This window comes from Rhodamnia argentea, chromosome 9 (genome assembly GCF_020921035.1).
Source record: "Rhodamnia argentea isolate NSW1041297 chromosome 9, ASM2092103v1, whole genome shotgun sequence".
Classification (NCBI taxonomy): Eukaryota; Viridiplantae; Streptophyta; class Magnoliopsida; order Myrtales; family Myrtaceae; genus Rhodamnia; species Rhodamnia argentea.
Window position 1 is genome coordinate 26618808 of NC_063158.1, and position 12398 is coordinate 26631205.

A 12398-nucleotide genomic window follows, 5' to 3' on the forward strand; every position below is an offset into this window, starting at 1 on the left:
TTGATGTACGTATATAGTTATGTTCAGCTTACTACTAGTTACTCCTTCACATTACATATACACGGTTAACTTGCTATCAAAGTAATGAACTTTGATTATGCCGTACCTTACTGTACTAGCCTGATCGAGTCAAAGCGTTATCTAGAAAGATAGAAGTGGTCCAAAAATGATGCTGTAACAAACCACTAGGAGAGATTATAGCTTGTACAGCAAGCACATTAGATATGTGATTTGACCAGAGGGCTACACGCCTAATCCCCTTCCAAATCACGCCAAATCCTTTTGAAATTGTAGACCTTTCACATCAAGTGAATTTCCCTCCCTCTTAACAGTATTAGAGTTTAGACAAATCTCGGATTCCATTTTCAAGTGTCTTGCGATCCTAATTAATTAAATTGAATCGATCTTAAGAATTGTACCCACGTTAGGAGCTCTAATTGGAGTCAAATGGACTCTTTGTACGGGCATTATCAAGACAAAGGTGGCGAAGATGGAATTGGATACTCATAAAATTCCAAGCACGAGGTGATGTATCGGGTGACGACCGCCACTGTACAAAGCCGTTCTTTCTCTAAGATGTAAAAAATGCCGTGGGACCCAAGATCAATCCTATCTTGAATGCTACGCTACACATTTTAGTAATGATTTCCCCTTGTTCGCTTTAAGGGTTTTGATTTCTTTGCACCGTCTGGTCTTTGGACATTTGTTTTGACGAGAATGTGAACGTGATGACCGGCGAGCACGAGCTGACGCGGAGGCTGATGCAATGAGTGCACTTGAATATAACGTCTCGATCTCGAATCATAGTCCTTTTATGACCAATCCTCGAATCCGTTGACTTGGTCCCTCCCCTGTTATCTCAATGCGTTGATCGTTAGGGGTAGTCGTCTGCGATGAGCTTGGGATACGCTATTTGTTTCGTGTTATGGGGAATCAACACTTTGGAAATTGAAACATATCGTGTTAAGTATACTTAACAAGTGTCCGGAAACCGGTCGACAAGATCCTTACAAAAGAAAAAATTCTTTCATTTCATCCTTAATTGCTATTTACTGGAGTAGGTGTGGCGAAATGGAATGGTAGAAGTGCGACAATTGCGTATTATCACAGGCAAAGTAGTCGTTGGTGTCCTCGGGCGGAACAGTCAAACTTCAAAAAGAGACTCCCCCCGAAAGTGAAGACTTTGAAGTTTCTGGTTTGACCAATAAGTGTGGTTCCCACCCAGATGCGGTGCGTGCTTTATTCGCAGCTATTCTCTGAACATGCTTCATCTGTTTGAATGTCCAGTTATAATCCTACTACATGGGGTGGAATTTGTCAATTTTGCAGACAAAGTCCTAGCACGCACCTTGTCGCTTTTGAAGACAAAAAGGAGACGGGTTTCTGGCGTACCTGTTGCTTAGGCAGTGTCGTATCCATCAACCTCATCAAGTTTTACTGGTGTCCTGAGCAATTCGGAACTCACAAACGCGGTTCTCGACCGATAAGCGCGGCTCGTATCTTTCTCACTCATTGCCTTAGTTGAATGGATGAGTTGAACTAAAAGCAGATGCGTTATGACAGATCTCAGGTTTTGTTTCTGACCGAGGAAACTAGAGAAGTTGCAATTGCAGCAAACTGACTCCTCCAGGTGCAGGCATGGTAAGTGAGTGCAGAGAAGAGCACAGAAAGCGGGTTAAGCCAGATCTTTCGTTTAATCTTCTCATTCAACCCAAGAACAACCACACCAGAAACCCAAAAGAAGAATAAAAATTTTACAGCATATTATGCATGTGACATTTACATTCAGTGGGGTGGGAAAAATTACATCCCCATCATCATACAAGTGAAAAGAATGGTAAAAAACGTAGACAAAACTGGGATACTCATTTCCATTCACACACATTGTATCCCATGTAGTGTCTTCCCTCACTCACTAAGCTGAAAGCTACAACAACATTCTTGTCCCCGCGATCTCTCTTTTTTCCCCTCCTCTGAAAATTCTCTCTATTATTCTCCTTTCTAGTCTACTCTACCGTTATTTCCAGAATAGTCGTAAGTCTTGGCTTTTTGTATCTTCTGAGGAGTAAAGAAGAGCACACGACACTCACAGACGAGAAAGCCATGCACGCACCAGCCACCCACGGTGGCAACACTATCCTCAACCAAGGGAAGAAGGCACCGGCCGCAACCGGTATCGCAATCGTGTTGTAGGCCATTGCGAAGACGTAGTTCCAGCGGATCCGTGCAAAGGTCTTCCTAGATAGATCAATGGCTGTAATCACATCTTCTAGGTTGTTCCTCATAAGAACATAGTCGGCAGCTTCTATTGCTATGTCAGTCCCTGCCCCAATAGCCATGCCCACATCCGCAGCAGCCAGAGCAGGAGAGTCGTTGATTCCATCACCAACCATAGCAACAATGCTCCCATCCTTTTGGAATGAGCAAATAACTTCCGCTTTTCCTGCTGGCATTACCTCCGCCCTCACATCTTCTATGCTGACCTGCATAGGGACGAGAAACATCAGACGCTTAGAATTATGCACAGAAGCAGGATATTTCCCATTGACAAGATAATTACCCATCAAACACAAATATAAATATTTGTTTCAGACTCAATGTGAAGCTACATATCAAATTTGTAAGAAAATTAGCACAAGGCCAAATTATCCATGTCAAATCTCTTGAATGCTTTTGAGAGGTGCACATATTAAGTTGCGAGAGGAAAGTGAGAAGACTCCATATGTCTTATGTACAGAATCCACTAACTCCGCAAACTCCTGCAAATGCATTTAAATCCCTGGAAAGTAGTGATCTCTACGTACCTCCTTGGCAACAGCTCGAGCTGTCCTCCAGTTATCCCCTGTCACCATTACAGGCCTTATACCCATCTTCTTAAGACCTTCTACAACCACAGCGGCTTCCCTTTTCAGCGGATCAGCGACCCCTAAAACACCGATCAAGGCATCACCACATGCAACAAGTATGCCCGTTTTTGCACTTTCTTCAAGCTCTACAACAAAATTTTCCACATGAGTTGGAATGGCAATTCCACTTTCAGCCAACAGCTTCCGATTGCCAACCTGTCAAGTTATGTGTCCAACAAGCATGTTAACATTCTATCAAAAGGCATATAATTTAGTTCAGCAGCAAAACTTTAAATCTTCACTTCGGAAAACTCACCAGTACTAGCTTCCCTTCAATAAAGCACTGAATTCCCCTTCCTGGAAGAGCAGAAAAACCTGTGACATCTTGGAGCCAGCCAGAAATCTTTGACTCCTTGGAGTTGGTAGAGTCATCAGTTTCAGAAGGATAGTCAAAGAAATGGAAATGGCGAGCATACTCCACAATGGCTTTCCCCAGAGGGTGTTCACTGCTAGCCTAGTTGAGATAAGCATGGTAAACAATTAAAATGCAATGTCAAAAACAAAGTCCAGAATACCAGCATATAACAAATCATTTAAACTACAGCCTACATCTCCAGAAAAGCCAATGCAAGCAGAGTCCTGTACTTTGAGCTAAGGCACTCAAAAGTCTACAGACCAAATTTAGGTCCACAACAATTGCAAACTAGGAAAGTTTCTATTTGAAGTCAGCTTTCCATGTGACTAAATTAGCTTAACTTAGTAAAGCAGTTAGGTATCATGTTCCAAGGCAATCATATCGCAAATATAAAATGCCTGCATAATTCTACAAATCAATTACCCAAATCATGTCTTAAGTATCCATGATTGGTAAATTTCAGTAGGTGATAGTACTTTTTAAAATGTTTTCGTAAAGGTTGCGAACAAGTAGAATCTCTTTTAAAACAAACCCTGTCCAAAGCTAGATGGTTCAAGATATGATCCTCACACAATCAGTTCAGATTTTCTATACAGTGATGACATAATAAGAACTGATGTTTATGGTCCTGTTCTACCATGGCCATTGCAGTTTTCTAAAATGTCTGCATCTGCAATTCCATTTGAACAAAATACTGCCATGTGTGTGCATTTCTCTCTCTTTCTGTTCTTTCTCTCCAGGAGAAATGGGGAGCCGGGACTTAAATAAACAAACAAAGAAGAGATAGTTACCTCTGCGGAAGCCACCAAATTGAGGAACTGTCCACGGTCCATCTCATTAAAAACTTTTGCCGTTGTGACAGTGGCTTTCCCCTGTGTAAGGGTGCCTGTTTTATCGAAAATTACATACTTAACCTTCTGGGCTCTCTCCAAAGCCTCTCCACCTTTTATCAACACACCATTGTTAGCACCAACCCCTGTTGCCACCATCACAGCAGTAGGTGTTGCCAACCCAAGGGCACAAGGGCAAGAAATAACTACTACTGATATTGAGAACATCAGGGCAAGAACAAAGTAATTGCTCTTATCTGGCAGCCACTCTTCTGGATAAGCTCCAAAAGCGCCCGCAACATACCTGTAGACAAGTAAAAAGGGTCTTGGTGATTGTGCACACCTACCACGTAATATCCAATAACAAAACTACTTAGCGGTTCCTCAAGTTCAGTTAACTTCGCAGTTCGATCCCTGATTTTGAAAACTGAGATTTTACTCTCCACAGTTCATTTTTGTGTGATTTTGATACTCTGACCTTATTTACGCTGAACTTGGGTGACCATTCTCGTATGTCACGAAAATACGGGACATAAACGGGGTCATATTTTGACTGTTTCTATAGTTTCGTAACTATGTGGTGATTCAGCTAAGCCATGTGGAAGAATTATGAACCAAATTCAACACAAATAGTGGTGAAAGATCATAATTGCAAAATATTGAATGTTTAAAGACTAGATACCAAATTACAGAAAAGGCCAGCTAGGGACTATGAATGCCGTTTTCTCTTATCAAATCATATTGAAAATCATATTGAAAGTGGATCAAACGTAGAACAAGTCAGGTATTGTACTCACCAACCCAAAAATGTCAAAAATGACAAAGCCACAACAGTGGGGACAAAGATGCTCGCAATCTGCGAGTAGAAAGTACCAATTAATCCACAAACTAGAGAAACTGCAAGTCAACTAACTACATAAAGCACTCTAAACTATACGAAGCTGCAATTTGCCACCACAAAATTCTAAAGTTCATAGAGTAGATAGCTTTATTATCAACCAATGCCCCTTGATAGTTTGAGAAGGCTCTAAAAAGAAAATGTGCAATGCACATACCGCTGGAATCGCCAGTTTAAAACAGTGACCCAAAATCCTCGAGTGCCATCACAGATAGTACATTTCGTAGTTCTCTTTTCTATTTAAACTGTCATCCACTACCCTTGTTTACCCCCCTACTCTCTTTCTTCTCAACATAGAAGACCAAGTGAAGATAAGCCCAAAAACACTAGAAATAAAGTACTCAAAGTACAACTCAACCGAATAACCAAACTGGTCTTCCCGTCCACTCCCAACATCCCAAATTCCGCCCTCCCATCAGCTCTCATTACCAGTACTAAACCACCATCCACATGTCAAATAAAAGCCTAACTCTGGGTATTGATCATCTGTTTGATCCCTAGAGAGCCCATGACTTCCACTAGCATCAGGAGAGGAGCTAACATCTCTAAGTCAAAACTGAACGCCCTCAGAACCTCTATCAACTTCAAAGGAGCACGCCAATGATAGCTTTCCCCATCAGTAGTGATAATATTATATCAAGCAAAGATATCGCTGAAGGATCAGGTCTTTCAATGTCTCCATTTCAGACCTTCTCAAAGTCCAGGACTAAAGAGATGCAGTTGAAAATAAATGCAGGGTATGAGATGATGCGCGTCTTCATATGCATTGGCACCTTGCAGATGTTATCTTCTAGTTTCCATTTGATATGAGAGGGAGAAAGCAAAAAAATGACAGAAAGTGAGTGCAACAGCATTACTTTGTGTATAATTCTCTTCATCATTTATGTCATGGTGACGTTAACCCTTTTTGAGCCACATGGCATTAACACGACACAACTATATCTGCTTTTTACATAAATTGTTGCCATAAACGAACCGATAACAAGTGATGATCCTAGCTGCAATTCGGGACTCATAAATGACTCTGGACGTCATTATCTATCATTCCAGGAATTCAAATGCTCAGCATATGACATTTAAAGACTAGAAAGCCAGGAAACATAATCCAACAGGATTTCAATAGACTGCAAATAGAAGAAAGTTTCTCACTGTAAAAGAATTTGGTCCATCAGCACTACTATCTCCTCCAAAACCGATTATTAGTATCGGCGCAAAGACATAATTCTCAAGATGCTCCTAATTATCAAAACAACATACTCAGAATGCTCAAATCCTTCCAGCATTGGTTTTAAACAATGATTAAAATACTCCAGTACTGACTTCACACCACAAAAGGATTTCCACAGTCTCACAGAGGGCGAAAAAGTCATTCGCTTTAAACATTAAAGCTTTCCTGTACCAAGATTTATCTAAACAAGGAAAGTTATCAAATATGTCACAACTTGGCCTTGTTAAAGTACTTACAAAATCAGCAAACTTCTGTATAGGAGCTTTGGACATCTGTGCTGTCTCAACCAAGCTAATGATCTGACTCAAGACTGCATCACTTCCTACTTTGGTAGCTCGTATGTGAAGAACACCGTGTAGATTGATTGTACCTCCAATGACTGACGAATTGACCTCCTTCAGAACGGGGACAGATTCACCGGTTACCATACTCTCATTAACATAACTAGATCCCCATTCCACCGTGCCATCAGCAGGAACCTTTGTACCAGGCAGAACTTTCAATATGTCACCTGGCTGAATTAGCAAAGCATCTATTTCTCGTTCACCAACAGACCTTCCGCCTGCAAAATCAAAAATTTACTCCAATTTACTATAAAAAGAGTTAAATCTCCTACTCAGAGAAAAAGGGCACCACAATTATTAGGTTGAGCATCAAATATCTAAAGCTTCTCTCTATTTAGTTAAAAGGAAGTACAATAACCTTTGTCCTTGACAAGCAGCAACGCTGTTGCAGGTGCAAGTTCCACAAGCTTCTTGATGGCATCAGATGTTTTCCCTTTTGCAAGAGACTCCAAGTATTTCCCCAACAGTACAAAAGTTATCAGCATGGAGCTTGTCTCAAAGTATGTAGGAGACCAAAACCCGGTGAGTGCACCATAAAGAAGTGCACCAACAGAATAGAAATAAGACGCAGAAGTTCCCAATGCAACCAAAACATCCATATTAGTTGAACCATTTCGAAGAGCTCTGCCAGCTGCGACATAGAAACGCTTGCCGATCACAAATTGCACGACGCTCACCAATGCCCACTTCAACCAGTCACTCATTATAAAAGGTCCACAACGCCATAGCAGTAGAGAGTAGACCAATGGTATTTGAGGACAAACTACCCGAATGAGAAAGACCGGAATCTACAACCAATACATCAAGCACAAACTGTTAAGACTTAAATGAATTTAAAAAAAAAGACAAAAGTTAGCAAGAAGGCTATGTCTAACATTTGGACCCTAAATTAATCCTTTACCCACGTGTCACTCTAAACATCCTTAGAATGAGTGATCCTGGCATAAATGTTAATGACCACTGATCAAGAATTCCATCAAGGTAGAAAACATATATCCGAGAGGAAGAGCCTCCTCCTCAAGGCGACCAGACAATAGAAACAAGAAGGTGAGAGCACATCTTTCTCTTAGTAGTGTGGAAAGAGAAGGCAAATAGGAAGTGAGATACTCACACTTAAAAATAAGCTATATGTGAAAAGCCGAAACATGTTAGTTGTTTCTTCAACATCCTTAGAAGTCATCCTCGAATATGGGTTCATGACGTGTAACTTAAATTTGCCACTGCTCGCTCCCTCAATTGAGTCGACTAAGGAGCGGGAGGTCACAACTTCAGGATCAAAGAGAATATCAAGTTCTCCCGACATCCTGTCAAAGCGAAACTGTCTAACACCCTTTAAGCTGCTTAGTATGCCTTCTAGAAAATGCACATCCATCCCACTGAATATCCCAGCTACACCAAGTATGATCTTATCCTGTTGACTACTTTGCACCAGTGAAGCTTCAAAACCAGCATCTTCAATCGCATTGACTATATCATCTTTGCTGATTACGGAAGGATCGTATTCAACTTCACCTAATGATGTCGCCAGAGCAACTACTGCTCCCTTAACACCAGGAAGACTTCTCAAGATGCCTTCGACAGAATTAACACAGGCTGCACAAGTCATTCCTCCGATAGTGAACTGACCTAAAAGAGTTTTTGGCTGCTTTGTTTTTGAAGAGCTTGGTTCAGGCAGAATCTCTGCCTCAAAACCTGCATCTTCAATTGCATTCTTGATGTCTACTTCCTGAATCACGATGTAGTCACAAAAAACTGTCAAAAGTAAGGAATAAACAACTCAGTACTTAATAAATAAGCCACAAAAGCAAAATTAGACAACAAATAGGCTAAGTAATGTCTTCTTCAGAGGTAAGTCACAATGAAGCATCCGCATCCCACGTTGATTAAAAAAGAAAGTGTTCACTATGGCTCGAAGTTCATCCCGATTGATATCAAATCAGACCCATTACTAAAATTGCAAGGAAACCCGGGCCATAATAGGAAAGTCAAATTGGACTCTTGCCAACAGGATCGTGGGCGATGCAAAAAGCTCACCACTTCCGCGTTAGCCATAAAGAGAAGGAAGTCAAATTTCGCTCCGACAACACTGGAAGAGACATAAATTATGCCTCACAATATCAAACAGATGTACCCCGAATAGTTTAGTTCAGCAGGAGAATCCACAAAATCCTACTTTGTCAATGTTGATGAAGTCCATCAGCAGAATAGGTGAATAATCACAAAATGAAAGTAAAGAATGATCCAAAAAGGTTTGGCCATTAAATTCTGTAATCCAGGCAAGATGCAATTACAATGGAAATCTAGTTTCTGAAACAAAGGGGTAATGCTAACAACACCACAAGAGAACTCTGAAGAATGGGACACTGACCAACAGTTGGAGTTGGAAAATAAACTGAACAAAGCTTGAAGCAGGCGATCCTCCTGAGATTACTTGATCTAATTGTGAAGAACAGAAAGAGCAAGCAAAAATGGCCGACTTGAGCTCACGAGCCACTAAAATAAACGAACTTCTCAAGCTTTGAATCCACGACCAACTAAGTCTACCAATGATCCACGAGCCATCTCCAACTTTGCAAAAGATGCACAAAGTAAAAGATGAGGAGCAGAATCCAAGTAGCATCAACTGACCTTGACCAAACTAGGATCGTAGACGACGTCAGCCCTGTTCTGCAACAACGCCACGGAGGCTCTCAAGACGCCGTCGACGCTCCGGAGAGCCTCCTCCACGGAATTCGAGCAAGCAGCACAGGTCATCCCGGTCACCCTCACCTGAATCCCCCTCATCCCCTCCTCCCCGGCGCTCTCCGGCGAGCTGTCCTCGTACGAATCGAGAAGCCTGACGTCCTCGAGGTCCCCGCCGCCCTCCAAGTCGTCTCGGGCGAGCGCGGCGGCGCCGGCTTTCCGGTCGGCGCCGCCGGAGAAGCGCGACAGCTGGAGGTCGGCGAAGCGGGGCGCCATCGGAAGGGGACGATCGGAATGCGAAGCGAAGGAGGAATCAAGAAAGGACGGCGGGGTGGGAAATCGAATCTCTTCTACACGCGAAACATGAGAGACGAAATGGAGAGGAAGCAGCAAAGGCCGAGAAAGGATTACGAACTTTCTTCTTTCGAAGGCTCCGCAGGGGGAGGAGGGGGCGAGAGACAGCAGTCGTCTTTAACGGGGACGACCGGTGGATGTCTTATTTACGGTTGTGCCCTCGGAGATTTGTCTGCATGGACCTTCTTGTCCTTGTGTAGTACCGGCGGTTCTGGTTGGGGGGGACTTGTACTGCAAAAAGTTTCCCCGGGTGTTGTAAATAACTAAAACGTGTAATAACGAAACAAGCCCATTTCCAAACATGCAAAATGCAAATCTAGATTTCAAGCTCGAATGCCATGAATGGCAAAAATATCATCAATGCTCAATTGTGAAAAATCAAAAACTTACACAACAGCCACAAAAGAGAAAAGAAACAACCAACTTGACAGGAGAATCACAATCACGACTCTTTGAATTCGATTTCGATACATATTTTAAGCTTCCGTTCTTTCTTTCTTTTTTTTTATAAAGATCATCATTTTCACATGTTATGAATCGAAATTGCTTCGATTTAGTACCAGAACGCATCAAAGCTGTACGTCCCCAAAGTATTTTTTTTTTTTTATCAACTTCCAAACACGTAGGGGAAAATGTTTAGGAAAAGGACCCATTCTTTTTTTTTTTTTACTTAACAATTTAATTGGGGTTTAAGCTTCTAGAATTAGAATAAAGAAAGAAAGAAAGGGTGGAATAGGTGGGAAATTGGATGAGGGGTTAGTTAGATGAGCAAATCCCACCTGACAAGTATTGCTTCTTTATTCTTAATTTTTATTGCGGAAAGGGGTCCCCCTCTCGACCTAATTGATGGAGACTTTGTGGCGATGGTGTTGTTGCTTCGAAGCTGAGTCAACAACAACAACAACAACAGCAATTTGTTGACGAAACCGTGGAAAGGACAAACCAATTTTGGGTATTCGATTGGTCTGAGCAATTTGGGACGTTTCGTGAAAATTCCCAATGCTTTTTTCCTCCACAACAAAAGGGGTTGTCTAACTTATGAAAGTCCCCAAACAACAATTGCACACAACATTTTTTTAGCTCAATTATTATAAGAATTTATATAAATAATGTTGTCATTCGATATCGGTGACAAAATAGGATTGAAAATGGATTTTATGGACGACCGTTCCGAAGACTTTTTTGTTAAGTCAAACTTATGCATGGGAAGTTCGTAGCTTCCGAATATCATAAATGATAAAGCAAATTCTTATACCGCGAGATGATTAAATAGATGAAGAGTCTCCTTTTCGTGCTTTCAAAAGCATGTCAATGAAAAATATTATTGGGGTCGATCAAACGGTTCTAAAATTGATGAACCGGCTTTTAGACAACTTGATTGCTATAAACAGAAAATTATGACACATTTATAGAAAAAATACCAAAAAAGTCATAAACTTGTTGTACTTATGACAATTCAATCCTAAACTTTTTAATTTTATCAAATTAATCGTAAATATTTTAACAATGTGCCAATTGAATCATTCGGCCCAATATTGACCGGACTATCGTTGACGTCGATACCGACCGTCCCACATGGCACGGTCGGCTCTGACGTGGACAACCTACGTGGTACAGCCAGTGCAATAAGTTTAGGACTAAATTGATAAAACAGTTTTCGGAGGACCAAATTGTTACAAACAGAAAGTTATGCGTTTTTATTGAGAGAAAAATGTAAGAACTCATCTCAAATGTCTAATATTATGGGCAAGACGATTGTCGGACACCCTTTGTTGAAATATCTCGTATCAAAGAAAGGAAGGTACATTTAACCACGCACAAAAAAAGTTTGTCTAGGCACATTTATCTGTACATTTATTTAACACTAATAGATTAACCACGCAGGCATGCTTAATTTAGGGTCACATGGCCTGAAATCACGTGCCGGCAACGTGAGTGGACCAAAGTCAGAACGACAGATGCCTCCAAGAGTCCATGGGTTGGCCACGTGAGATGCATGTCATTATTATTATTATTATTTTTCATTTGAATAGTGCCAACTAAATTTATACAGAGAAATAATTAATTGATTTTTTTCTTTACAAATTAATGTAAATGGCTCTAATTAGATTCTTTTGTTTTGTCATCGCCCACGTGTTTGAAAATCCCGAACATCATATAACATTAATTCAACGCATATGTTTTCTTGTTGATCTCCTACACAAACTTAGGCCCATAGAAATGTTCGAAAGTTGCGTTTACCACGCTTCTCCTTTCAACAGCATCTACGCGTGAATTGGCGTAATGTGTAGCCGTGGTGTCCTCTTCCCAATCACAATCGTAACATCACCAATATAGAGTTGACCATTCCATCGTTTAAAGGATTAAGATTCGACACCTGGCTCGCACATTCACGGTCGGTGCCCGATGATCCGGTCGACCCAAGATAGTCGATAGAGGCTTATAATGATTATACGGTATAGGTTGATATTAGCTCCGAGTGATCTAAGGTGCATACGCGACGGAATTGCGCTTTTTTTGTTAGTGCTATGCGCACAATCGCCACGAAATAGAAAATAAAAGCAAGAAAAAAGAAATCGAGACATGAGATTTATCATGATTCACCATTAAACTTGGGCTACATCCATCGAATGATTTCATTGTAATTAGTACATCATACATATGGGTTACAACTCTTAATTACAAAAGAAAGAGATTATATGTAACCGTATATATTTATGGGCCCAAACCCAAACTACCAATAAAATACGAGTTCGAACAGTAAATGCACCATGGAGTACCGGGGGGTGCTGCCCCTTGCA

At 41.1% G+C, this 12398-nt stretch overlaps 1 protein-coding gene across 2 annotated transcripts; it reads right to left on the bottom strand.

The window, feature by feature from the left end:
* Positions 1–1729: 1729 nt before the first annotated feature.
* On the bottom strand, positions 1730–9651 carry LOC115755391 (copper-transporting ATPase RAN1). 2 transcript variants are annotated; one of them, XM_030694764.2, is made up of 9 exons: positions 9190–9651; positions 7673–8287; positions 6920–7349; positions 6454–6779; positions 4889–4947; positions 4053–4395; positions 3163–3360; positions 2805–3062; positions 1730–2483 (listed from the first exon to the last, which is right to left on the bottom strand). In XM_030694764.2, exons 1-9 carry the CDS (start codon positions 9517–9519, stop codon positions 2007–2009), a joined length of 3036 nt encoding a protein of 1011 aa, XP_030550624.2. In that variant the 5' UTR covers positions 9520–9651; the 3' UTR covers positions 1730–2006. The 2 variants fall into 2 exon arrangements, with proteins under 2 accessions (XP_030550624.2, XP_030550625.2); XM_030694765.2 differs by having other exon boundaries at positions 7673–8313; positions 9190–9328.
* Between the last annotated feature and the right edge of the window lie 2747 nt (positions 9652–12398).

Bases quoted from the DNA above. Each gene is read 5' to 3' on its own strand.
- LOC115755391 (XM_030694764.2), bottom strand. From the start codon at position 9,519: ATGGCGCCCCGCTTCGCCGACCTCCAGCTGTCGCGCTTCTCCGGCGGC. The intron at 8,288-9,189 runs GTCAGTTGATGC...ATCGTGATTCAG, and splicing joins ACGATCCTAGTTTGGTCAAG to GAAGTAGACATCAAGAATGC. The intron at 3,361-4,052 runs GTAACTATCTCT...TATCTCAACTAG, and splicing joins ATTTGGTGGCTTCCGCAGAG to GCTAGCAGTGAACACCCTCT.